Source organism: Excalfactoria chinensis, chromosome 1 (genome assembly GCF_039878825.1).
Source record: "Excalfactoria chinensis isolate bCotChi1 chromosome 1, bCotChi1.hap2, whole genome shotgun sequence".
Taxonomy (NCBI): domain Eukaryota; kingdom Metazoa; phylum Chordata; class Aves; order Galliformes; family Phasianidae; genus Excalfactoria; species Excalfactoria chinensis.
Genome location: NC_092825.1, coordinates 18,449,243 through 18,477,079, shown reverse-complemented (window position 1 = coordinate 18,477,079; position 27,837 = coordinate 18,449,243). Strand labels below are relative to the sequence as shown.

General features: G+C 47.2%; 1 protein-coding gene across 2 annotated transcripts; it reads right to left on the bottom strand.

Moving 5' to 3' along the window:
* Positions 1 to 107: 107 nt before the first annotated feature.
* On the bottom strand, positions 108 to 14,758 carry SELENOO (selenoprotein O). Of its 2 annotated transcripts, none has more exons than XM_072326385.1 (9): positions 14,211 to 14,758; positions 12,996 to 13,199; positions 12,008 to 12,188; positions 8,170 to 8,300; positions 7,498 to 7,778; positions 7,046 to 7,196; positions 4,719 to 4,904; positions 4,218 to 4,374; positions 108 to 3,597 (listed from the first exon to the last, which is right to left on the bottom strand). In XM_072326385.1, exons 1-9 carry the CDS (start codon positions 14,756 to 14,758, stop codon positions 3,409 to 3,411), a joined length of 2,028 nt encoding a protein of 675 aa, XP_072182486.1. In that variant the 3' UTR covers positions 108 to 3,408. The 2 variants fall into 2 exon arrangements, with proteins under 2 accessions (XP_072182486.1, XP_072182487.1); XM_072326386.1 differs by having other exon boundaries at positions 3,418 to 3,597.
* Positions 14,759 to 27,837: the final 13,079 nt, after the last annotated feature.

Here is a 27,837-nt window from a genome sequence, read left to right as displayed (position 1 = left end):
TGATGCTGACCCAGCACTACTGCTTCTGCAGAGAGCAGGATGCTGAATGGCACCATTAACAGGAAAGGCCTCCCAGGAAACAACAGACACGGATCAGGATATTAAAATTACATTTTGGATTTACTTATTTCTTTAATAAAAGAATTAAAGCCAGCAGCAGCATTTGGCTGAAGAGAAACAAAGATGTTCCAAAGAGAACAGCGGCAGTCAGACAGCAGGCAGTCGTAGCTCCACAAGCTCAGGAAGCAGTGATGGTGAGTGAGACCTTGGTCCCCTGGGTGCCGCCTGCCTTTAGGCAACGGCAGGTCAGGTTGTACAGGCAGAGAGGACCAAAGTGCAACCAAAGGGTTTCCAAAGAAGGCTGTTGGTGTTGAAGAGTCTCAAACTCATTCTGAGCCCAGAAGTCTTTTTATGTAAGCAAAATATCTGATCAGAAATATTTATTTTCAGGCCAAAGTAAAGCACATGTGAGCTCTAAAAAGTGATTTATGATTCGGCCTCTCTAATGTTATGAGCTGTATCTCCTTCTCTCTGAAGAGCTGACCTAAAGGTGAAGTTCTTAGCTAGGCTAAACTTAACTGAGTTGTCCTTAACAAGCTCCCACTTCCACATTGCTCCAGGAACAAACAGTCACTTTGTTCTATCGATGAGCTGAAACTCATTTGCCTTTTGGAATGAAGGTGCTACAAGAGCACAAGCATTCTAAAAGTGACAACTGGAAGCCAAGTATTCAAACACAGCACTGATATTAATTGCTGCATGCACCGAGAAACTGAGCAGTTCAACACCAACAGCTCAACCCTGGCAGAACCATGGAGCGTGTACTCACAGCTGGTGAACGTGGTGTATTTATTACAAACACAGCTTTAATTACTGGCACACCAAAGCAGCCACACAACCGCCGTTCTCTAGTTGCGATTTCAAGCTTTCCAGTCCTCTTGCACTTGATTCACACTTAAGGACGCATTTAGTGGGACAAGCACCCCACGGTTTCATTCTTCACTTTTACATTTGGCATCCCTTTTTAAGGATCAATTTGCTAGCAGAGTATCAAAGTATCTCCCTCTCCCCGTCACAACAGCAAATGAATGTGCTTCTCTATATGGAAATTAATTCAGTCATTAATTCAGCATCTCCTGTGTCCAAATACAATGCTGTAACACCATTCCCCTCCGTGCATTAATCAGATCTACACAAGACCCCAAAATAAAACAATGTCAGAATGCCATTAAAGACACATAATCCCTGAGGTATGGTTTAAAATCGTTACTTTAGAGCACTTTGTTAAGCCAGCAGCTCAGGCAGAGCTCCACCACAGCAGCGCTCCTCCCTATAAACTGAGAAACAAAACGAGCACACAGCTGTGATCATAGTGGAGCAACTTCTTTTTCCCTTCCTATTAGTCCCTTCTGGTCAAAGCACAGCACAAGAGATGGCTGGGTTCTGCAGCTTTGCTAGGAGAATGCTTGAGATGTCCTTCAACTGGCAGCACATTTCCCTCCCCATCCCTCCCCTGGCGCAGTCCTTACCCAGCACTGCCTCGCAGTAACAGCTTCCATGAGATGGTTTGCTTTCAGGAGTCCCCAAGTCCAATGAGGGATAATGCCTGATGATGGTCACTTCAGCAGTCAAACCCCTATAGAAACAAATTGCTTCCAGGAGGCAACCAGCTGCACCAGCAAGTACGACAGAATCACAGTATGGGCTGGAAGGGATCATTCACTCCAGCCCCCACAGAACTGCTGCCTACTTATAGGCACATCCTCTTCTAAATGCACCATTCTGCCTCAGTCTGGATAGTCACTTCTTCACATCCATCCTTTCCAATAAGGACTCTGAGATGTCACAGGAGGTGCCGTGTTCTTCAGGTTCTCATTACTTACAGACATTACTTAACAGCAGCTTCTCTAAGTCAAAGGCAAGGCAGAATGAATACCTGCATTCAAAACATCACCTATTCACTGAGGCAGCAAGAAGAAATTGAGTATCAGCTGAACTGGACAAGCAACAGCCCAGCCTTCTCCCTGTTTCTCCATAGCTCATGATTTGAGGAAGACTTAAAAGAGAGCTATTGACCAGACTGCCCTTAAACTCACAGTGGAAGACAGCGGCTTCTTTGGAAAAGAGAAACCTTCACACCACATCAGACTTGCACAAGGATTATGTGAAGCAGAGCCCTTCAGAAATAAGCTCAGGAATAAGCCCTTCAGAAATAAGCTCAGTCAAACCTTTAACTTGGGACCTCCTTTCATTTCTGCTGACACGGCAATAGAAGAAGCAGATTTCCCCCTAACATCTCAACTGAAACCAAACTGAAATATCACCAATACATTTTCAAGCCAGTCAGCTCCCATCCTCCTGTAGCATCTTTCACACGATGCTCACGCAGTACGTTCCTTAAATTGCACCTTCCTCAATTCACAGCCTGAGAATTCCCACCAGCCACAGAAGCAAAGATGCACAAGAGCACAGTGGGAACAGAAGCAACTCAGTGACACTGTGAACAGGCATCCCAGCTGTGTGCTTCTCTTGAAGAGAACTGTGGTAGGAGCACACAACCCAGCAGAAGGAACCTGTGTTTGAGTACTGGGGGCATCCGTACAGCTTGTGCTCATTTAGGCAACTGAATTTGCCCTTACACCTTGTCACCTTACAAGCGACTTATGAACTACACTCATGGCTTTTGCCAATATTTACACACGTGTATATTGTATGTAAACACTGTGAATCTGAGCTGACTTCACCACCAAGGTTTTCAAGTGCAAATATACGGTCTCCCTTCATTGTGCTCTTTATGTATTATATAAAAGAAAACACAAAAAAGAACAAAACCCACCCGTTTGTTCACTTCCCCCTCAAGCCCCTGCCTGCAGACTCTGAAGATAAAGGTTAAATATCAACCTACAGGTTCACAATAAATGAACTAATAAACTGAATTGTGACTTCAAACAAGCATCACTGTATCTATTCCTCCGTTAAAGTGGCCTAGAAATCCCTGCATAGAAAAAGCAGCCAATAGATGTTAGAAGTACTATTAGTTAAGACATCAGACAAAAACAGATCAGATTCCTGACTTGATACTTTTGTCTTCATGTAACAACTCCATTTGGATGTTCAAAAGTCAGCGTGTCTCAAGAGAAAATACTGCAGTGTGGTACGAATAAAGGAAAGGCCTTCAGTCTCAGAACACACAGAGAAACAATGTGTACAGACTGTCCAGTGTTAGCAGCTTGCTCCAAGGATCCGAGACTGCCCTAAATTAAGCACAGATGAAGACTGCTGTAGATGCATCCAAATGGAGGGTTGTTTCAATAACTTAATAGCACTTTGATGATTGCCTTGCTCAATTCTTCACTGCTGAAGGAGGATCACAGTCTTCAGTTTAGAGCGAAAAATAAAACAAGGCGGTTATGAAGATCATGTAACACAGAGCTCTGAAGCCCAGAGGGGAGGCTTACTGCAGTAAGGTAGCCTGCTTCTGGTTGCTTGAGCACAAGCAGCTGCTGCAGCAGTTGCTTCCTCCTCCTTGGTGTCTGTCTCCAAGGATTTTTCTGTTTGTTGGAATGGATTTTCCAAGAGTTTCAATACATTTCTTACCTAGAGACAAAGCAGAGTATGGGTACTACAGTTTAGAAAGACAAAACGATGAAGAAAAGACACTCAAACTAAGTGATGATTAAGTACATTGTTTTTAATACGCAAACTCCAGGCAAGCCAAATAGGAAAGAGATGAACAGTATCTACAGAAATGAGCAAAAAACTATAAAATAATACCTGGCTGAATTTCTATCTGCATGGAACTCAAGCACAGGTAACTTAAAATGCAGGTCTTGTACACAAATCCTTTTGTTGTATTTCCCAGAATACATCACTTGACCCTTATTCTGAAGGTAACAATCTGCATGCTCAACTCCACAGTCAGAAGCCAGGAGTTTAGCACAGCAAGGACTAGGTGGAAGTTGATCCCCAGCTGTCTCCTTCCGCTCTCTTCAAGACAGTGAAGTGTCTTAAGATCAGGTAAAGTTCAGACTCAGATTTTCAGTTCCTCTCCATTAAAAGCACAGCTCACCCAACAACAGGACAAGCATTCCAAACAGAAAATTCCCGATCCCTCTACTGACAAGGGAACCAGAACGAAGCTCACCCAGCATCGTGTTCAAGAGCAGCATCATTACACATCCACGCAGACCTACACAGCTGTCAAGCAGCGATCTTACCTCTGAGAAATCCCCATTTTCAGCTGCTTCTATGGCATTCTGGGCTATGTAATTTCTCAAGATGTATTTTGGATTGCTGGAATTCATAACCTTCACACGTTCCGTATTCCAGGCATCAACATCACTGATGCTTTCTACTTCTTTGTGTAAACGGGCTCTGAAATTAAGATCAATAAAATCAATTAATGTTTGATCTGTCAGCAGGAATGCCTCCTAAAACTCAGACCCACTGTTAAACGAGACCCCAGCCAGCCAGGTGAGGAAAGAAGTCGTGACATAAACCACACAGCAGAAACAACTAATGTTCCACAGGACGTTTTCTGTACTGACAGCCTCCAGTTAACAGTGAACTCTTACACACTGGTTAACACTCCTGGTTGCCTGCACCCCACCTCCGTCCCTCAGCCTACATACTTTGAATCCCTGTTTTTTCCATGAGACGTGCACAGCATTCTCAAAGCACAGAGCAAACGTACTGCTATGGATACTGATAAACCTCACCTGTATTTCTCCAGCCATTCCGCCCAGTGTCTTTTATTTCTGCCGAGTAAATCAGCTGCTGTTAACTGCTGCAGTTTAGAGAACTGCTCAATGCGCTCTAATTCTTTGTTTATATTAGCTTTTGTTCCAATGAGTGCAAACAGCTGAGGGTTAGACTGAGCCAACATCAGCATCATCGACAGCTGTCTGGGAACAGGGGGAAAAAGCACATTAGACATCTGAGTTGCAAGGCTTGTTGAGAATCATCTTTTTGCAACCAAGAAATAGATGGGAAAGCATTCACAATAGCCTATGATTTCACTGTAGAAATTAAACACCAGTGTTTATAATTCACAAAACAAGTAAATGTGTGTGTTCATACATATATATATAAAACAGACTTTGCTTACTTTACTAAAGAAGGGAGGGAGGAACAGTGCATTTCATCTGCATTTCTGTGATACACAAAGTGCAGGCAGTAGAGTTTTGGAACTATCGATTGGATTTAGATGCAAAACTCTCATCAAAACACTCTACTTTGAGAGGAGTGTGGGATAAGGAACTCCATCTTACCTCAGTATCAGAACAGAGACTCTATGTGTTTTTAAACTACATTTTCTCACCTTCACACTGTAATCGCATTCAAAATAAGTATTCAGCAGCTACTCAGCAGTACTAAGGAAAAAAGCAATTCTAGGGGTTGATGAGGACTGTATCTTTTTACAGCAGACTGTGTTAGCTGCTGACGTGGAAGAGCTTCATTGCATTTTGGCTATGATGCCTTTTTTTTTCCCTTGGATTCATAACTAAAGAAGTAAACTAAAGAGCCAAGAGTCAAGTTGCAGAACATCAAAACACTCCACTTGTTTTCCTATGAATGCAAACATAAACAAAAGCCATCGCTCCCCAGCATCACACAACTAATTCTATCCAAACTGTGTCTTCCTGCTTTCAGTAAGCAGAGATAAGCTACGTGCCTTCATTTTCTTTTCAGTTACATGAAGTATTATCCTAAGTTCTATCACAACACTTGGAATTCAATCAGTTATGCACTCAGTTTAACGTACTACTGTGCCCTCAGCTCAAAGCTTTACTCCACATCACAGTGACTTATAGTGACCTTTCACATTTCTCTCTAAGCCTGAATGCAATACAAACACGAGTGCCTTCAACTTCAAAGTAGCTGAAGCCTGGAACTAATTAAAGAAGCAGTGCCTACCAACTTATTTACTTTTCTGTTTTAGTTGCTTAAGTTTTATGGATGGCACATAAGTATCATTTCCAGCATAATAAATGTTCATCTCCAGCAATCTTGGCATAACACCAAACTGAGCTGATCAGGCTGCACACCAACCAGTTCCTCTGCCCAGCTCCCTGCTCACACCTGATAACGTTGATATCAACATGCAGAGAAAGCTGAAGAGTTTGGCACATTAATTACATTCATGGAAGCCCTACCCCAAATACACCCACTTGTAATTTTTCCCATCCCATCTGGCAGATGAGACCAGGGGGAATGGTTTCAAGCTACAGCAGGGGAGATTCAGGCTGGACATCAGGAAGTATTACGTCTCAGAAAGGGTGGTCAGGCACTGGAATGAACTGCCCAGGGAGGTGGGAGTCACTGACCCTGAGGGTGTTCAAGGAATGACTGGATGTTGTGTTGAGGGACATGGTTTAGTGGGAGCTATTGGTAATAGGTGAACGGTTGGACTGGATGATCTTTTAGGTCTTTTCCAACCTTGGTGATTCTGTGATTCTAAAAAAAGAAAAGGACAAACACAGGTCCAACAACTTCCCTGTCCTCCACTGCTCCAAAGGAAAGTGGAAAACTGCTCCAGTTGCTTCTATAAACCAGTGGGTGAACAAAAATTACCATTTTACCACATTCAGAGCAGCTGAGCTACAGAACAGGGATGGCACCAAACAGGCTGCAGAGTCTGAAGCGTGTATTTCAGCTATACCCAGCTCAGAGCATTGGCGGCTAGAAGCAATTGGCTAACAGTAAACAGGACAGAAAACTGGCAAGACACAGGAGCTGCTGTTTAAATCTATTACATCTATAAAATATGACTGCATTCCTTCACTAGCTGGCACTGTCTCATTGGCTCAGTCAGCAGCGAAAGTGAGGAAGAAGAATGAAGAAAAACAAAAATGCTGACAAGTGCAGCCCGAGAGCCTTTAACAGTCTCAAACTATGCATGAATTTCCACTGCTATAGGTTGTGATGCATCTGCTTATCCAACTGTGATATTACTAGCTTCGTAATACATAGCGGGCTGAATTTATTATAGTAATGATGAAACTAACAGCACTGGCCAAAGCATTGAAGGAAACAACAGCATTACCTTGGATCCATCTGAGGTTTGAAAGCAACTCTCAGTTCTTCCACTGAAGCACACTGACTCGTAAGCTCTCCTAGGAAATCTTCCAGTCTTGAAGGATCAGTATCTACTGAGAATGAACTCAGCAAGTAGAAAATATTTGTGAAGTCTCCACCTGAAAAAACGAATTCTATGGGTGATGGAACTAAGAAACCAGTAGGTCCCTCCCACAGTCCCTTCTAACCCTCCCACCCTCAAAGCAGTGGGGCACTCTCAGCAAGAGTGCAATGCAACACACTGGGTGCCATGTAAAAAAGCAACAACTGCCACTCAGTTCACACAAATTCAGTTCCCCCTCAGTCTTCTCTCAGATGACAATGTGGTTGTGCAAGGCTGCTTTCTTGTAAGGTGAAGATGAAAACAGTGGCTTGGTGTAACTCTAAGGTACTCACGGTCTACCTGTGTTCTTCACCAACCTGTGAGATGCATGGTTTCAAGTAGTTCAGTCACCAGCTTGCTATCTTCTTCTAATTCCAACTGAATCAGGCCTAGTTTCTTCCTCATCTTCTGCAAATAATGTTTTTCAAATTCTGCATCATATTCTTCTTCCAGGATGAGCTCACTTATTTCCAAGGGCAGCTCTGGGACTAAGGCTTCAGCAAGCTTCCCTAGATTCCACTTGCAAATCTCTGGCTGTTTGTTGTAAGCATAGCGCCCTGTGTTATCGGAGCCATTGCAGATGTGCTCAGGGTCATACCTACAGGAGAAGAAACAGCATTCTTTTTGTTATCTGGACACCAATACCATGGGAAGCTCTGTAGGAGTCTAAAACACAACAACTGGAAGGAAGCAGTCCTCCTTGCTTTGAGTCTCTTCCAAAAGCTGTCTGGTCAGGTGTTTTCCTGCCCTCCCAAGCACTGAGGAGCTCCACATGCTACAAGAGGAGTCTAACATTTAGAGAAGTTATGAATATAAAGTTGAACAGAGGAATTACATGACAACCAAACCTAACTTAACTTTATTTGCTATAAAGGTCTGTAAATCTACCTGACAGCTAAGATATTGAAGCAATATTGAACAACATCAGGATTGTTTTACACAGATAATATATACGCACATTTTGAATAATGCCCAGGAGCCCCACTGACCTGTCCATAAATCCAAAAGGGCCGTAGTCAATAGTTAGTCCAACTATGCTCATGTTATCTGTATTCAGCACACCATGGCAGAAACCAACACACTGCCACTCAGCAACCAACCTTGCCGTCCGTTTTGTTATCTAAAAGAGAAAACAATTTTGTTTATCAACACAATGTTTGACAGTTCATACATTTCCAAGCACTTGTTAAGCTGAATGGATTTTTCTATTGCTCTAATGGGAGCAGACTGTGGCAGCAAACAACATACACAAGTATCTTGCAGACACTTGGCCTCTTTCCTCCTTTTATTAACTGCCCAGTTCCTAGATTTCCCATTTGTTTGTTCTCCCTTTCTTCTTTCCATGCTCAAAAAACATGCTGTACAGCTTCCAAACGTGCTAAAGACAGAACACTGAAATACAGTAAACCATCTGACATCAAATTTAAATGCTTTTCTAGCCCATTCTTTTTCTCCTCTGCTTATTTTAAAGAACCATTAGGTTCTTTAGGCAGAAGAAAACAGCAAAATCTGAGTAATAAAAGGAAGAATGATATGCAAAGAAACAAATCTAAAGTCAGCCCTCTGGTTTACTTGGTGTACAGGAGTGATTCACAGAAACTAAGTGGGTTAGACAGGAATGATTCCTTGCTAACAAGCTTCAGCACTGATGGGCACTTACCTCAATCTGCCAGGAGCAGAAAAAAGCCAAGAGTTCACCTTTCAGCTAAAAGACATCCCAAGAACGGCAACTCTATTTAAATCTCACGCTTCACTGAACGCAGGCTTCACCAGAGATGTTCAGTTGTTTAACTGAGTGTTACCTTTGTGGGACCCCCAGCTGTAACCGGTGCACGCTCCCCGTCTGGCAGAGATAACAGCATGTGATTTTACAATAGGCCTAGTTATTTAATTTAGCCCATTTGTCAAATGCAACTAGATGTGCTCTACAAAATCTGAAGTTCAGGAAGCTAATCTGGCTTTTAAATAAATCTCTGTATTTCTAAATGCTTCCCTGAACTGACATTAATTAATCAATGTAACCATTAGCTAAAGCTTTTGAATCAAACTGTTCTCCGAGTTAAAATCGTTTATCTTCCCAAATAGCCAGCAACGTGCTGAAATCTAAAGTGACTGCTTTCTCCAGGATGTGGTGCGTTTTATTAAGGTTTAAAACATGATCCCATTAACAGAGGTAACCTTAGTTTCTTCTACTTGTCTTCTTGTTCTCTTCCACTTTTCTTTGTTAAAGATGTGTAGTCAGTCATGCGAGGAAGGAAAACAAGAGAATGTTGGTCTGGGATAATCTGACAGGTAGGAAAAGCTGCAAATGAAAGCTGGAACAAAAGCTTTTGGTTTACCTCGAGATCCCAGGCTTCTACTCTTTCCAATATCCTCACCGGGAGTACTCTATACTCCCGTCCTGAATTCTGCTTCATAGGGCAGCTGGAAGTCAGTGCTCCAAGTCTCTATGTGTGCACAAAACTGATAGCAAGCAAGAAAGGGAGACACACCCTGCAAGATGGTTCTGTGCCAGGAAGATGGGAAAAAGTACAGAAAAGAGCACAAAACTTCCAGCAGTAAAGCAGTTCAGAACTGCTGGATGTCCTTGTGTGAAGGTATCACACACCGCCGATGCCCTGCTGGCAAATACATAAATCCAGCCAACAAGAACACCTGAAAGCAATTAAAGCTTGGATGCAGCCCCAAGATGGGTATCTTGAGTAGAAAGACAGCTTTCTCCTTACTTCCACCTTCAGTCTTTCTCAGCAGATTTTTCTACTGCTGGCCGTACTGCAAAACAGGCGTGGTGTATACAAACAAGAGCACTCTATTAAAAACATTCATGGAAGTTGAATGAGCAACTACCATTATTAAAATAACTTGAGCAAATACAGATAATTGTGCTTATTTTCTCATCAGTACTGTGGAATGCAATCACTTGTAGCTTTTTCCTCCCTTTTTCCTCCCTTTCCTCCACAGGGCAACAAGGTAAAAGTACATTAGAGAAGAGCTGTGAGAGCATTTTCCCTCCTATTCAAAAAGACAGAAGTGTCTGGAAAACGAGGCAGGAGATGGGGGTGCTGGGCAGATGGAGACAGCTGCAGTAAACTTCCACCAGGGAGACTAAACATGAAGTACAATGAATGCTAGCATAGATATGCAGCAAGGACAGACCCGGACTGGAGAAGCACAACAAAAATGAGAGAGACACGGGGCAGTAAGGAACGCATGGCAGAACGGGGGGAAGAAATCAGTAGTAACTGGGTCAGAAGTCAAAGGCAGAAAGAGGCAGGAGTGGCTCGTGGCAGCTGAGATGGGAGAGGAGCTAAGGGGAAGAACAAGCTTTGTTCACACAATCCTCTGCAAAGATCCTCAAGTTCCATAGTCTTTCTGCCACAAAAAAGCAAAGGTGCCACTTTGACTACGGAGCAGTACAGACCCACAGCCACCTGCAGTCACTGCCAGCACCATTAATTCACATGTCAAAGGTCTGTAGTGAAGTTAACCTCTTCACCGCTGGGTGTTGAACTACCACTTGCTTTTCAAAAATGAATTACTGCAAGTATGCACAAACTCAGAACTCACAAGAGTTAGAGAGCAACAGATGTTAAGCCTGCCTGATGTCTTATTACTGCTCTGTGAGTAGCATGCATCATGTTGCAGCCACTTCACCACAAACAGGTCGTTTCAGGAGATGTCAAAGCATCACAGCTGTTGTCACATAGACCAGTCACGTATATTAGACTGCTGTAACTACCCAGTAAGCAGAATTACTACAAGTATCAGCATCTAGTTTGCACATTAGGTGATTCAAATCAGAACCTTTATTACAGTTCTCTGGTAATTCCAAGCTGGATCCTTTCTGCAAGGGTAGCACCACTGTATATGAAACTCTGAATCACAAATGGAAGCATCTTATTCCCCTGCCTCAAATCCTTTCTTTTGCTTGCTGAGGTAAAGAAATACAAAGGAAATTCAGTGTCAAGAATTACAGTATCAACAGTGAGGGAAAGGGTAATTGGGAAAATGAAGTTTAGATACCAATTAACTAAGCTACATTTTACTTCAGAGAGATACACAGCAAAGCTACACTTACTGATGTTGTAATTCAACTTTTACAATACTCCTGCAGTAATTGTTTATGTCAGAACCTACACGGTAACTAAAAGTGGTTCAAAACTGCCTCTGAGAAATCACCCAGCCCTCCTCTGGGCCACTACAGAACCACCTATCAATCACTACACCACTATGTTATGTTTATCTTATTTGATCTTACCATTCCCCAAGCTGGAGGTTTCACTACCTCCTTGGGAAAGCTGTCTCACTGCTTGGCTGCCTTTAAACACTTGAATTCTAAAGTGACTTGATGTCAGCATTCCCATTTATAATGTGGAAGATAATAGACAGGCAGCAACTTAGCTGTTCTCAGTGTTTTAGAAAATGAAACCTTGCAAGTTCTACCTCAGTACCATTTACCCACTGCTTGACAGTCAGGGCCAGAATTCACCCTTGCGTTCACCTTCAGTAAAGTGAAAGAACAGTTCTGTGAAGCTCACTGAGAGACAAGAAATCATGCCCTGCTACTGAAAAGGTAAAATGAAGAACTGCTTTCATTAGTTCAATCAGTATCAGCACTGCTTTTAGCAGCAGTACCATTAGGTTGTGGTTGGATTTGATCTTGAAGGTCTTTTCCAACCTGAGCAATTCTACGGTTCCATGAATAAGCAGCTCTACTGAGAGTGTTTTCTCCAAACAAAAGAGCAGCTGAAGCAATGAGACACGAAGTGACCGCAGTTCTTGAAGACAGCCGGGATGAATTTACAAAGAGAAACTGATCCTCCTTACCTCCTTGAAGAAAGCAGCATTCCTCTGAACGCTGTTGTCTGCATGCGCCTCCTGGATTTCTGGGTAGAAAGTGCCAATCACATAATCCAGCATCTGCACTCGAATGTCGTTCCGGTTCACGCTGGGTCCCTTGCGTCCCGTATATTCATCAGGGGCTTTGAAAATTTCAAAAGAGCCAAATCTGTTTGAAAACAAGAAGAACAGGGCTTAGTATTACTTTTTACTGCTATCTGACACATTAACTTCCTCCAGTATTATGTGTTGTAAAAGAATTTGTTGGTGCAATATCATCTTTTGAGTTTAACACCAATCCTTCAACCGACTGTGAGCAAAAAACCTGTGCTGCAGCAGCTGAAACTCAGTAACTCGATGGAAGGAAGGCACACAAGACAGATAAATATTTAAAATATTGGACCAGACGTCACATATAAGGCATATTTTTCCATATGTACATGCACACATAGATATATTCTTTATGTCTCACATTTTCTTAACATGCATTTTCTTCTGAGGCAGCATCACCTCCCCCAAACTCCTGTTTTGCACTGGAGCAGGACCTCGGTGTGCTTTTCAGACAAGGAAAGTGCCACCCTCGGGCTTTTAGAGGGTACCCCCAAACCTCAAGAATGTCATTACAACAACTTTAGAACTAAGGGTAGAGCTATAATACACCAATTCTACTAACAAACAAACCAACCAACCAACTTACACGCAGGCATACAAATGAAAAACCTATTTTGATATCTGCAGGACTTCCTATCACAGTGGTACTGAGTTAGTGTCTATCTGCCCACGGGCAAGATGCTGCCTCACCTCACCCCATGGTCTAACACAGCAGCTTCCCACAGCCTGGCAAATGAGTTCCAAGATTCCAGAACAAGAAACAAGCAAATGCTGCTGTTATCAAAATATACTTAAAATGTTATTTTCGTGCTCAGTTTTGTTTTAAATGAATAATAGCCAAAAAGAGAAGTGGGCTTCTTCCTACCTTATAAATGTAGGCGCTATCCTCAGAACAACCGTACACTTTTCTTTTTTTGGATTTCCATCATAAAATATGTCACGAACAACTTCAGAGTCAGATGTCACACAGGTTCCAGCCCTCGTTGTTGGAATTCCAAGGTGGAACATGGCCTCGCTGCACAGGAACTCCCGTATGCTTGACCTAAGGACCTTCCGACCATCGGCTTGCCTGCAGCAGAGACAGAGGCAGGCCGTAAGCCTTCTGGCTATAAGGGAAGGAAGTGCCACCTCCTACTTAGCAGAGGGGAACACGGACTGAGAAGTCTCTGCTCAAAATCACAGGGCAATGCAGGGGCAGATCTGAGCTGTCCAGACCTCTGGGTCCAACTCCCTGCCATGGGCAGGCTGCCACTCACCAGCTCAGGCTGCCCAAGGCCCCATCCAGCCTGGCCTTGAGCACCTCCAGGGATGGGGAACCCACAGCTTCAGTGGGCAGCTGTGCCAGGGCCTGACCACTCTGAGTGAAGAATTTCTGCCTCACACCGAACCTAAACCTCTTCTCCTTTAGTTTAAAGCCATTCCCTCTTATCCTGACTGTGTAAAAAGTTGCTGTCCTTCCAGCTTACAAAAGCTCCTTTTGAGTACCAGAAGGCCACAATGAGATCTCTTTTAACTCCAATAAGCTTTGAAAATTAATACTTCTGCAATATTTACCCAATGCACTACAAAGACTGCACAGCATGCCAGCTGCCCACAAACACCAGTGGGTTTGTAACTGTCCATGGTACGGAAGGAACACCACAGAAGGTAACCAAAACAAGTAAGGTCTGCAGTAAAACCATTCTGTGGTTTGTTCTGTATTAGACAAACGGCTGTTAGGCCACCTAAGAACACCATCCTGAAGGCCACCCCCAGGTCTCAGCTGCACACACTGAAGCGCCGTGAAGTTTAGAGCAGAAACAGGACTCCCAGGAAACACAAGGGTGAAATCACACAGGCGTTCGGACAGCACACGTTCCGAGGCTTTCCCCGTGCCCCAAGGCTGCGCCTATAGGCCGGGGCAGCGCCCGCAGCGCTGTGAGCAGCACGGCCGACCCAGCACCGCTCAGTGTGACCGCAGCAGGCAGGCAGCAGGCAAGTAGGCAGCGGGCAGGCAGGCAGGCAGGCAGCAGGCAGGCAGCAGGCAGGCAGGCAACGCGCAGCGCTTCCTCCCTCCCGGTCCCGTCCCTCCGCCCCGTACCGGGAGAAGGGGGTGATCCCGGCGCCTTTCAGCTGCAGCTCCCAGCGGGCGCCGCGTGGGCCGAGCACCTCGCCCAGGTAGATGGCGGCGCCGTCGCCCAACTGCCCCGCGAAGCTGCCGAACTGGTGCCCGCAGTAGCAATGCGCCGCGGGCTCCGAGCCGGGCAGCAGCCGGTTCCCGCTGAAGTACAGGGCGGCCTCCGCCTCCCTTTCGGCCTCCGCTTCCCGTTCGGCCTCGGGGCCTCCGGCCTCCAGCCCCAGCAGCGCCAGCGCGGGCGGCGACATGGCCACGAGCCGCGGGTTGCTGAGCGGGGTGGGCCGCACCCGGACGAAGCAGGCGCCGGGCACGGCCCGCGGAGCGTTGTCCTCGGAAGGGTCGACGGGCAGCGAGCGCAGCGCCAGGTTGTCGAAGCGCAGCGCGCTCAGCCAGCTCCCCCCGCTCGCCCGCTCGGGGCTGCCCGGCCGCGACGGAGAACCCGCGGCTCGCTGCATGGCGGCGCGGAGCACACGCACCAACGACACCGAACGGCGGCGCAGCGCCGCGGCCATCCGCCCGCCCCCGGGGAGGCCCCGCCCGCCGCGCCGCGGCTCCGCACCGCTGTGGGGGACGGAGCCCCGCGGGCGACCGGGGAGCGGTGCGCGTGGGCCCAATGGGCGGCTGCAGAGCGGGGGCGGGCCGCCGAGGTGGCCCCGGGGGGATAAAAGGCGGGACCCGCGGCTGGAAAGCTTTGCTGGGCTGGGAGCTGCGCGATGGGCTGGAGCGGCGCTGGGGGCGGTGAGTACGTGCGTGGCAGCGCTGCCGCCGCTCGGTTAGCGCGGGTTGTTTGCGGGGCTTCAGTCGGGGCTCTGAAGAGTGTGTGGGGAACATGCGGAGTAGCTTGCGGGTGACCCACTACGAGATCGTGGCGCTGCGCTGTGACAACGCGCTGCTGGCCGAGCAGGGAGAGCAGCTCTGGGTCAGGGAGGAGCTCAGGACTGAGAGTGCAAAGAACGCTCGGCTGAGAAGGAAGGTGCGGTGCCTGAGCAGGCTGCTGGGGAAGGGGCTGGATCTGAGGAAAGTGGCGGCTCTGAGCGAGGGAGACGGGCACCCGGAGGTGTGGGGTGGGGGTATCTGGGACGTGGAGATCCAGGAGAACTCCGCTGTGCGAGGCGGGGGGGCTCTGGGTGCCAGAAAACTGGCAGAGCGAGAGGGATGTGCGGGAATGGGGGACGGGGATGTGTTAGAAAAAGAGAAAGTCTGGAAGAAAAACGAGGAGGGGTGGCCCGTGTGGGTAAAGCGCATTTGGAGCTCAGGACAGCACGCTCCCTTCACGCACGAGGCGGCACAGCAGGCGGTCTCGGCCATAGGGCTGCCATGGCCGACGGCGGGGGCCATCATCAGAGCTTTGCCACCCGATGAGGTCTCTGGAGGAGAGATCTTAAGGCTGGTGATTAGAAATCTAGGGGAGTATGAGACCCTCAAGGATAACGTGGAAGGAGCGCCCTGGAGAGATATCTAGGAGGTTGTGGCATATGTGTGTGGGAATGTAGTGGTTCGGGCAATAAAGCAGCAGGACAAACCGGTGGGCTCCAATTTTGATGTCCTGGGCATGAATGTGGAGCAGGGGGACGTCGGGGTGCTGGCCTGCCGCGCTCCCAAGGCACACAGGGTTCAGCCTGAGCTCCGTGCTGATTGGCCGTCCCCTCCAAGAGTGCATGGCCACCCTGGAGAACCTGGGGACCCTGATGGGGGTGGAGGGGAAAGAGAAGGTAAAAAAGGAAGCAGCGAGGGTGAGGACATACATCTCTAGGGGAACAATTTGGAGATACTTGGTAAATCAGGGACTAAATGAAGGGGAGATAGATAGCCCACGGGAGTTCTGCTTGCTAAAATGAGGAAAATCCTTCAGGAAACAAGAGATCTGGTAAAAACTACAGCAGATGAAGCCATCACCTCCTCCTCCTACCCCAAAGAGAAAACAATTTCCATTACAGAAGGGCCTTAAAGATTAGGGGTCCCAACCCTGGTGTCAGTGGGATTAACCTCTACCACACTTAACTTGGCCTCTGGGAGAAGGGACTGCCTGGAAGCGCAGTGTCTGCTGAACAGCAGTGGGGAGTTAAACATACATTCTCAGTTGATATGGGATTAGAAGCAGCATTATTAGATTATTTGGGGGGGGGTGGTCCTCCACTCTGGGATAAATCAGTATTGGGAGTAAGAGAGGGAAAAGAAGCACACGTGTGTATGGGAAGGTAAATTGAATGGGCAGATAGTGCTGGTGAAGGGGGCAAGGGAAGCAAATATTTTAGGAAGGAATTTGCTTTCTCAGTTTGGGGTAGATCTGTCCATGGGAAATCTACATTTGTTGTTACTTCAAACAATGAAAAGGTGAGGGGAGTCTCCAAGTCAGTGAAGAAATGCTGGCGCAAATGTGAAGCGAAAGCAAAGCGTCCAGGTTTCGGCTGAGACAGAGCTGATTTTCTTCAGGGTGTGTGGTGTGATGCTGTGTTTTGGCTTTATGAGAAAAACAGTGTTGATAGCACACTGATGTTTTTTGCTGTTGCTGTGGTGCTGCACAGAGCCAGGGATGTCTCAGCTTCTGGTACTGTCCTGCTAGTTAGGGGCCTGGGGGTCACAAGGAGTGGTGAGGAGAGTCAACCAGAACAGCTGACCTACACTGGCCAAAGGGACAACCCATACTGTATGGCATCATGTTGGACAACAAAGCTGGGGAGAGTTGGCCAGGGGAGCAGCTGCTCAGGGATATGTTGGTGGGCATTAGTCAGCAGATGGTAAGCAATTACCTTATCACTCGTTGTGTATGTATGTATATATAATTTTTGTTCCTTCTAATTTCTTTTCGTAGTGAACAGCTTTTATCTCAACCCAAGAGTTCTACTTCATTTTTTTTCCCCAGTTCTCTCCCTTATCCCACACTGAGCAAACAGCTGCCTGCTAGATTAAACCACAACACAGGAGATAGTAAGGAAAGACTGTGAGGTAATTCCATCTGGAGACCCCATCTCCCAGACCCTGCACCGCTACGGTGCACAGAAAGGTCATGAGGAGGCTCAGGGGTACAAGAAAGGCTTAAAAGAATAGGACTTAAAACTCCTACATTCATGACTCCTGGTGAAGTCCAGGGATATGGACTGTGTTGGTGGAAATTTCTTGCAGTGGGCAATCTGCTTTGAATTACACCTTTCATCTTTGAGAACAGACACTATTTGAGCAGTGGTAAATTGATTATGTGGGCCCTTTAAGGAGATTGAAGGGTATCAATTTCATAGAATCATAGAATTGTTTGGGTTGGAAGGGACCTTTAATATCACCTTGTTCCAACTTCCCTGCTATAGGCAGGGATACCTCCCACTCAGCTAGGTTGCTTACAGCCCCATTCAGCTTGGCCTTGAATGCTTCCAAGGACGGGGCATTCACAGTCTTTCTGGGCAACCTGTTCCAGTGTCTCACTACTGTCACAGTAAAGAATTTCTTCCTGAAACCTAGTCTAAATCTGCCTTAAATCATAGAATCATAGAATTACCAGGTTGGGAAAGACCTTGAAGATCTCAAAGTCCAACTGCAGCCTAACTATGGTACTCTACCAACTATGGTACTCTACCAACCCTCTGCTAAATCATATCCCTGAGCACCACATCCAAACGGCTGTTAAACACATCCAGGGATGGCGATTCAACCACCTCCCTGAGGAGCCTATTCCAGTACTTAACTACCCTTTCTGTAAAGAAGTGTCTCTTAACATCCAACCTAAACTTATCTTGGCACAACTTGAGGCCATTTCCCCTCATCCTGTCACAACTTGAGGCCATTTCCCCTCATCCTGTCACTTGTCACCAGTGAGAAGATACTTGTCCCACTCTCACTGTAAGCACCTTTCAGGAACTGGAAGAGGGCGATAAGGTCTCCCCTCAGCCTCCTTTTCCCCAGACTAAACAGCCCCAGCTTCCTTAGCCTCTCCTCATAGGGCTGATTCTCCAAGCCCTTCATGAGCCTTGTTGCCCTTCTCTGGACCTGCTCCAGTACCTCCATATCTTTCCTGTGCTGAGGTGCCCAAAACTGAATACAGTACTCGAGGTGAGGCCTCACCAATGCTGAGTACAGGGGCAGGATGACTTCCTTAGTCCTGCTCACCACACCATTCTTGATACAAGCCAGGATACCATTGGCCCTTTTGGCCGCCTGGGCACACTGCTGGCTCATATTCAGCCAACTATCCATCAGTGCACCAAGGTCCCTTTCTGTCAGGCAGCTTGCCAGCCACACCTCCCCAAGCCTGTAGGGTTTCCTGGGGTTGTGACCAAAATACAGGACCTGACACTTGGACCTGTTGAAACTTTGAAGGCTTTATGGCTGTTGATGACTTTATGATCTTGACTCCCTAGAAGCCCACAGCTGGGCCAATTACTGAAGTGACACCAAGGTGGTGAGTGGTAAAATGGTGATTTATTAAAGCAAACACACACTTATATCAACTGTGCCCTTTGTGTATGCCTACTCTCCACTCACCTCCTCTTTGATTTCCAATGCCTGATACCTGTTGCTCAGGGAGAGCGGTGGACACGAGATAGGCAGGCAGTGGTAACAACCATGACGGCGAGTCAGGACTCTCTGCCAGCCCTCCTCAGCAGTAGATTGTCCTCCTGTGACAGGGCAGGGGGTCCACCACTTTTCTGGTGTTTTCTCTGTTGTCCTCTCCCTGCTTCTTCCTCTCACATTCCCTGATGGTCCTTAGCCTCTGCATTTCCTCCCTGAGCTCCACCACCAGGCTTAGCAGCTCGTCCACCTGCTCACATCTCACGCAGGTGGAATCCCTGCCACACTCCCCAGGCAGCAACAACTCCAGGCACTCTGACCAGCCAGAAACCTGAACCACTACAGTTCTGGGCTGGCCCTCCGTCTGGGTTGCCACAGTTTTTGAGGAGTAGGACCTCTTTCTGGTAGAGACCATAATTAGGCTGCAGTCTCAGAGACCACCAAGAGGAGAGCTGGAAAAGCTAAAAAAGGCTAATACCGACAGCCCTCACCACTTGAGCCACTGCCTGCAAACACAGTTGTGTCACCCAGCAGGCAGCAGAGGCAATGCTCACTCACTGAACAACTCAGCTCACTATGAGCAAAAACAGTGGCTACCAGGCTGGGATAAGCTGTGGGCGGAAGACGGCTTCTGCTCTCCTTGAGGCTCTTTAAAGCTTGTTGTCAGGTGCTGATGCTAATGGCCAGCAGCAAAATCACGTTTGCAGGCTGTTTAAACTGCTTTAAAGAGCTCTGTAGCTAGTCTCTGCAGTAAATGACCAGTAAATGATGCTTCCCAACAATGCAGCACAATCCATCCGTGAACAGGGCGAACTTCTTTCCATTGTATGTAGTTCATTGTATGGTGGGGCCTCTTTGGTGCATGACACCTCTTCTGACGGTGGTGTTTCAAACTTTTTACCTTCAGGCCAGTCCATGATCACCTCTAGGACCCCTGGATGGCTAAGGTTCTGCATCCGGACCCGCTGTGTGATTAATGTAATCCACTTACTCCACGTGGCATCTCTGGCATGGTGAGTGGAAGGAACCTTCCCTTTAAACATCCAATTCAGCACTGGCAGTCGAGGTGCCAGGAGAAGCTGCGTTTCGGTGCCAATTACCTCAGAGCTGGCCCAAACTCCTTCATATGCAGCTAAGATTTCCTTCTCAGTTGGGGTGTAGCCCTCTTCCGACCCCCTGTATGCTCTACTCCAAAATCCCATGGGTTGGCCTCGGGTCTCACCTGAGGTTCTCTGCCACAAACTCCAAGTGGGACCTTTCTCCCCAGCAGCAGCGTAAAGGATGTTCTTCACATCTTGTCCCATCCATACTGGCCCTAGGGCCACAGCATGGGCTATCTCTTGTTTAATTTGCTCAAAGGCCTGCTGCTGTTCAGGACCCCACGCAAAGTTATTCTTCTTTCGGGTCACCTGATAGAGGGGGCTCACAATGAGGCTATAATTTGGGATGTGCATCCTCCAAAAGCCCACTACACCCAGAAAGGACTGTGTCTGTTTTTTGCTAGTGAGTGCAGACATAGCAGTAATTTTGTTGATCACATCTGTCGGGATGTGATGATGCCCATCTTGCCATTTCACCTGTAGAAACTGAATTTCTTGGGCAGGTCCTTTCACTTTGTCTCGCTTAATAGCAAAACCAGCAGACAGGAGGATTTGGATTATCTGCTCTCCTTTTTTAAAAACCTCCATTGCTGTATCACCCAACACAACGATGTCATCAATATGCTGCAGGTGCTCAGGAGCACCGCCCTGTTCCACTGTGTCTTGGATCAGCCCCTGGCAAATGGTCGGGTTATGTTTCCACCCCTGGGGAAACCAGGTGTACTGAACACCCCTCCAAGTAAAGGCAAACTGTGGCCTACAATCTATGGCCAAAGGGACAGAAAAGAATGCGAGTGGGTTTTACTAATAACTCCCTGACTTTCTAGCTGTTGAATTAGCCTATGGATGGGGAGCAAGGAATCCGTATTAGTACGGTACTGTCGTCCGTGTACTGTTTTTGTGGCACTCAGTACCCGTTGATCTTCCACCTGTAGTAACCCTACAGCTGACAGGTCCTCTGATAGGCCAGGCAAAACAGACAGCTGCTTAATGTTGTCTGTACCTACAGCAGCTATTCCAAAAGCCCATTGGTATCCCTTGGGGTCCTTGAAATGTCCCCTTTTTAGGTAGTCTATCCCAAGTATGATGGTGCCCCCTGGTCAGTCACTATACGATGTTTCTGCCAGTCTCTACTGGTGAGGCTTACCTCAGCCTCCAACGCAGATAACTCCTGAGAACCCCCAGTCACTCCATGTATATGGATCAGTTCTTTCCGTTTATAACTTGAGGGCATCAGAGTGCACTGTGCACCGGTATCTACCAGTGCACTGGTATCCACCCTCCGCCTTATATTTCTGTGGTTCTGATGTGCCAGGCCATCAAATCCACACAGTCCAATACACTCTGTTATCCCTCTCCTCCTGTCTGGCTGAGGGCAGGGCGCCTCTATTGGTTACCTGCAGCGGCAGAGGCCATTTCAGTAGTGGTTGACCTCTTTTGTAATTCTCTCACCCGTGCTCGTGATGCATAAGTGGGTTCGTCGTGCCACCTCCTCATATCCTCTCCATGCTCACATAGGTAGTTCCACAGGGCACCACGTGACATAGTCTCACTGTGGTCATTCACTCAAGCAGGAGAGCGTTTGCGTCTGATGGCTGAGACTGCCACAGGTTCACTATGATTCCTTGCTGTGGACCAGTTCTTCAGTATGCTGTCTTGCTTTCTCTCCGCTTGGCTCAGTCTCTACACCATTTGGCAGATAGCTGCAATGGGGGCATGGGATGGCGCTGGTGTGCTTTCTGCATTTTGAAGTACAAGGATCAGCTCGAAAATTGGAGGTCTTCTATCCAGCTCTTCATACCTGTTAACTGTTGTTAATAGTACACTGGAATATCTCTCTGGTGCTGATCGTATGAACTTCTTCCATATTTCAGGAATACTACTCACCTTCTCTGGGTCATGGCCATCGTGTGGGTCCTTAGGGACAAACATGGGATCATACAGCATTTCTATCACAGCCATTTCTCTCAAGTATTGGATACCTTTCTCAGCCGTACTCCATTTTTCCGGTGCAGGCTCCAAATCACTTCTGACAAGATAGGTTTCCTTTACAGGTGATAGCATTCTTTCCCAGAGAGTGGAGACTCCATCCAGACATTTGCTGATCTCTCTATCAATAGGTGGGTTTCGAGCGATGTTTCCTAGTTGATGAGCCTCATTGCAACTTAGGGACGTGCTGCTGGCCCCATTGTCCCAGCACTGAAGCGGCCAGGTGACAACATTTTCACCTGGGGCTCGGGTAAACTCCTTTCTCGTGCCTTGGATTTCAGTAATTTTCAGGGGGTCTACGAATAGAGGTAACAGTGACTTCCCCCTCATCACAGAATCACAGAATTATCAAGGTTGGAAAAGACCTAAAAGATCATCCAGTGTCAGTAATGTTAATTAGGGTGAAAGGGAGTCAGGCAGGTGTCCCTAACACTGGCTTCCATGGTCTAAATACGTGTATAAATATCACCCAAAACATGTAGAATCATAGAATCACAAGGTAAGAAAGAACCTATAAGATCATCTAGTCCAACCATACTCCCTTTACCATACCTACAGAAAACCACTAAACTATATCTCCTACCTCCCTGTCCAGACGCCTCTTGAACACTGCCAGTGATGGTGACTCCACCACCTCCCTGGGCAGGCTTTTCCAGTGCTTGACGCTACTTCCAGTTGCTTACGGAAGGCCTCATCAACCTCCTCCTCCTGATCAGGAGGCCTGTAGTACACACCCACAACAGTGTCACCCTTACCAGCCTGCCCCTTGATTCTCACCCACAAGCTCTCGACTGTTACATCACCCTCCCCCAGGTGGAGTTCAATACATTCTAGCTGCTCTCTCACATAAAGAGCAACTCCACCACCCCACCTTGCCAGCCGATCTTTCCTAAAAAGCACATAGCCCTCCGTGACAACATTCCAGTCATGCGAGCTGTCCCACCACATCTCTGTGATCGCAATGAGATCATGGCCGCGCGACCACATGCAGAACTCCAGCTCTTCCTGTTATTTCCCATGCTTTGTGCATTAGTATACAGGCACTTGAGAGAAGCAGCATTTCTCCCTGCCTTTGAACTGCATTGTCTGCACCCATCAAGCTCTGTTTTAAGTCTTGAACTGCCTCCTCAGACCAGTGTCCCTCATTTTGTCCCCCTCCCCCTTCGTACCTAGTTTAAACACCTGTCAATAAGTCCCAACAGTGTTACCTTACGCTGGTAACACTATAAGTCACGTCCCTCGGTGAGGTGCTTTGATGGCCCCGACCAAATTACACGCTTTTCATTACACCAATGTGGTGAGTGGTAAAATGGCATTTATTTGACTGTGTAAGTCCCTTCTACATATGTTTTCCCTTTTATCTACACCCCTTCTACATATGCATAACCGAGCAGGGGAGGCCTATCGTGTTACTTCCCTAAGCTCCGCCTGCTTTGCCTAATACAACATCTCCCCCTCCCCATGCTCAACAAAGCTTTGCCCCGTTACAACACAAACATGAACTCTAACCTTCTCATAACATGTCTAAATGTTAGTCCCAACATAACTTAACACAGCTCTTAATGCCTAACAATATAAACGTTGTTCTAGCTGTTATGTCTAAAGAATCTTTGGCGATATTATACAGTCCAGCCCTTCTGCTCAAAGCTTCTCGTACATCCGCTGGTACTCCATTTTTTCAATGAACACTCTCTCCATCATACGTTGTAAGCAACCCTTCAAAGTCCTTGCACCCGTGCCCTTGAGCCAGCAGCAGGGAATCTATTGCAGCCCTATTCTGTAAAACAGCATGCCTGAAAGGAAAGTACACAGCTTTCGATTAGTCATCCATTTCTTCCAGTCCGCCCTTTTGGGTGATCGCTGTATCAGGTTTTATTTTCCTCGACGGGACCCATAAATTTTTTCCCGATTCTCTGTCCTTTACTGCAGCACAACCTCTGCCCCAAACTAAAACAAATCACCCTGACTCCCAGGTACCATCATCCCTTTTTATCTTTACTGGTGGCCCCTCATCAATGATTCTCAGTTGCCAGTGTTTCTGTATTGGGGTGTGCTTACTCTCTCCTTGTTCAAAATGATTGCATAGGGTGCTGCGCCAATACTTCCACCTGCTGGGCTATCGGGATCCTACCTTTGTGACCATCCCCCTTCCCAAGGACACGTATCTTGTCCTTCAGGAGACGGTTGGCCCTCTCAATGATAGCTTGCCCTTGGGAATTCCCAGGGATACCTGTCGAGTGAGATATTTCCCAACGCTCGAGCCATTCTTGAGTAGACTGCAAGATGAAGCACGAGCCATTGTCTGTCTTGATGTGTCGTGGCACACCAAGAACGCGATGGCAGTGGCTCAGTGCTGCTGAGCTGCAGGGGAGTTAAATGTTAACATAATCATCATCACTCAATCAAAACCTTGATTGATGACACACTAAACATGAGGTTACAGGTAAGGTCATAATTTTTGAGTTGACATACACACTCAAGCATTCATTTTAGACAATTCTATAAATGGAAATTTCTAAGCTAATGTATTATTACTTATCGACAACTATGAGGTGGCAAACCACCAAAAGGAGAGAGAAGGAACACAACAGTGGTGGATGCGATAGGCAGTGCCAGCAGGGCATCCCCTGCTTCAAAGTGCACTTTGCCTTTCTCACCCATCACAGATTCTCTCCTGTTTTAATTCTTGCTAGAAAATGCAGGGTTTTTTTTCACATGTACTCTATATCTGCATGGCCAGTGCATGATTGTATTGGTTATTAATATACAGATGGTAACAAATGTACAGAAGGTATAAGTAAATATAAGTAAAGGAAAACTCACCAATGGTGGTGCCTTGGCTGAAGAAGCTGGGACAGTCCTCACTGGTGAGCAATCTCCAAGAGATACTGCTTCAGTGGGAGTCAGCCCTTAAATGAGGTCTCAGAGGGGATGGAGTCGAGCTCCACCCCTCCCGGTAGCACAGCTACATCACTCTCACCTGTGCTCCCACAGCTGACCCCATATTGCCTCAGCTGATTAATCAGAGGTTCAGGCTGTGATTACCAATCTCCCATACAATGAGAGAGCCCAAGTGCAACACCTGCTCATAAAACAGAACAAACCACTATATTATATTTTAGTCTGAGGAAAAGGAGGCTGAGGGGAGACCTTATCGCCATCTTCCAGTACCTGAAAGGTTCTTACAGTGAGAGTGGGGCAGGTCTCTTCTCACTAGTGACATGTGACAGGACGAGGGGAAATGGCCTCAAGTTGTGCCAGGGCAAGTTCAGGTTGGACATTAGGAAGAACTTCTTTACGGAAAGGGAGGTTAGGTACTGGAATAGGCTCCCCAGGGAGGAGGTTGAATCGCCATCCCTGGATGTGTTTAAGAGCCGTTTGGATGTGGTACTCAGGGATATGATTTAGCAGAGGTGTTTTTAGAGATGGGGTACTGGTTAGGCTGCGGTTGGACTTGATGATCTTCAAGGTCTTTTCCAACCTGGGTAATTCTATGATTCTATGATCAGATCTCCCTACAATACAAACTACTCACAGAAAGTTATTTACAGCTATAGTCACTTACTCCCATTGTTACTTACTTTACCCTTAGCCCCCTTTTATTTAATTGGTAAGCTTTTTCTTGTTGACCTACTCCTACTATTACAAAAATCATCTATGGGTAGTAATTCTTGATGCAGTACAGAGTGAGATGCACTCCTATCTACCAGAAAATAAACATCTTTACACTGCTGTATGCATGTTGCATTCAGCCCACTGGGGGCAAAACTCATCCTGGGATCTTCAGGTCCCGCTCCAGTACAGTTGCCGCAGTTCCTCCTAACTCCCCCACTATAATCCCGATCCAGTGTTTTTATTGACCATTTCTGGAGTTGAGCTCGAATGATATTTTTCATAACACTTACTACTGCAGTATGGTTGGGAGCCAACATTGTCAGCTTTCCCAGATAACACGGTACCCATACTGGATTCTTTGGTATCCCTTGCCAAGCTCTATCCCCACAAATCAGAAAGATGCCCTTAGGGACAGCCTTGGCGGTGTCATTATTCCATACAAGTGAAAGCTCCCAACCCACCAGATGATAAGTGTAGCCCATCCCATACAAAGGCTCCCTCAAAATACAGCAACCAGAGCAATTCCTGTAATCCAACCTGAACTTGCCCTGGCGCAACTTAAGGCCATTTCCCCTCATCCTGTCACTTGTCACTAGTGAGAAGAGACCTGCCCCACTCTCACTGTAAGAACCTTTCGGGAACTGGAAGAGCGCAATAAGGTCTCCCCTCAGCCTCCTTTTCCCCAGACTAAACAGCCCCAGCTTCCTTAGCCTCTCCTCATAGGGCTGATTCTCCAAGCCCTTCACGAGCCTCATTGCCCTTCTCTGGACCTGCGCCAGTACTTCCATATCTTTCTTGTGCTGAGGTGCCCAAAACTGGACACAGTACTCGAGGTGAGACCTCACCAATGCCGAGTACAGGGGCAGGATGACTTCCTTAGTCCTGCTCAGCACACCATTCTTGATACAAGCCAGGATGCCGTTGGCCTTCTTGGCCACCCTGGCACACTGTCAGCTCATGTTCAGCCGTGCATCAATCAGTACCCCCAGGTCCATTTCTTCCACACAGTCCTCCAGCCACTCCGCCCCAAGCCTATAGCGCTGCCTGGGGTTGTTGTGGCCAAAGTGCAGGACTCGGCATCTGGTCTTGTTGAACCTCATCCCATTGGCTTCAGCCCAGCTCTCCAGCCTGTCTAGATCCCTCTGTAGGGCCTCGCTACCCCCAGGCAGATCCACACTCCCAGCCAATTTAGTGTCATCTGCAAACTTACTGAGGGTGCACTCAATGCCCTCATCGAGGTCATCAATAAAGATATGGAAGAGGACAGGCCCCAGCACCGACCCCTGGGGAACACCACTCGTGACCAGTCGCCAGCTGGATTTAACTCCATTTACCACCACTCTCTGAGCCTGGCCCTCCAGCCAGCTCCTTACCCACCTGAGAGTGTACCCATCCAAGCCACGGGCTGCCAGCTTTTGAAGGAGAATAGCATGGGAGACAGTGTCAAAGGCTTTGCTGAAGTCTAGGTAGACCACATCAACAGCCTTTCCCTCATCCAGCAGATGGGTCACTAGATCATAGAAGGAGATCAGGTTGGTCAAACAGGACCTGCCCTTCATGAACCCATGCTAGCTAGGCCTGATCCCCCGGCCATCCCGCACATGCCGAGTGATCTCCCTCAAGACTATCTGTTCCATAACCTTCCCTGGAACCGAGGTAAGGCTAACAGGCCTGTAGTTCCCCAGATCCTCCTTACAGCCTTTCTTGTAAATGGGAGTCATATCAGCAAGCCTCCAGTCTTCTGGGACCTCACCAGTCAACAAGGAGAGCTGGTAGATGATGGAAAGCGGCTCAGCTACCACCTCTGCCAGTTCCCTCAGTACTCTCGGGTGGATCTCATCCGGCCCCATGGACTTGTGGCAGTCCAGTTGGAGCAGTAGTTCCCTGACCAGTTCTTCAAGAATCACAGGGGGTTCAGTCTGCTCCCCAGCCAAGACTACCAGTTCAGAGAGAGGAGTACCCTGAGGATAACTGGTCTGACCTTTAAAGACAGATGTAAAGAAGGCATTCAGAACCTCCGCCTTTTCCTTATCCTCAGTGGTCACATTCCCAGCCTCATCCAGTAAAGAGTGGATATTCTCCTTTGTCCTCCTCTTACTGTTAATGTACTTATAAAAGAGTTTGTTATTCCTTTTCACCCCAGCGGCCAGGTTAAATTCGAGATGGGCTTTTGCCTTTCTGATTTCACCTCTACACATCCTAACGACTTCCTTGAATTCATTCTCAGTTGCCCGTCCCTCCTTCCACAGGCGGTAGATTCTCTTTTTCTCTCGGAGCCTCAAGAACAGTTCCCTCTTCATCCACCCCGGTCTTCTTCCCCGCCGGCTCATTTTGCAGCTCAGGGGGACTGCCTGCTCCTGCGCCCTTAGGACTACCTTCTTGAAGAG

Bases quoted from the DNA above. Each gene is read 5' to 3' on its own strand.
- SELENOO (XM_072326386.1), bottom strand. From the start codon at position 14,758: ATGGCCGCGGCGCTGCGCCGCCGTTCGGTGTCGTTGGTGCGTGTGCTC. The intron at 12,189-12,995 runs GTAGGAAGAAGC...GTTTTCAAACAG, and splicing joins ATAGCGCCTACATTTATAAG to ATTTGGCTCTTTTGAAATTT. The intron at 3,598-4,217 runs GTAAGATCGCTG...CTTTGTCTCTAG, and splicing joins AAAATGGGGATTTCTCAGAG to GTAAGAAATGTATTGAAACT.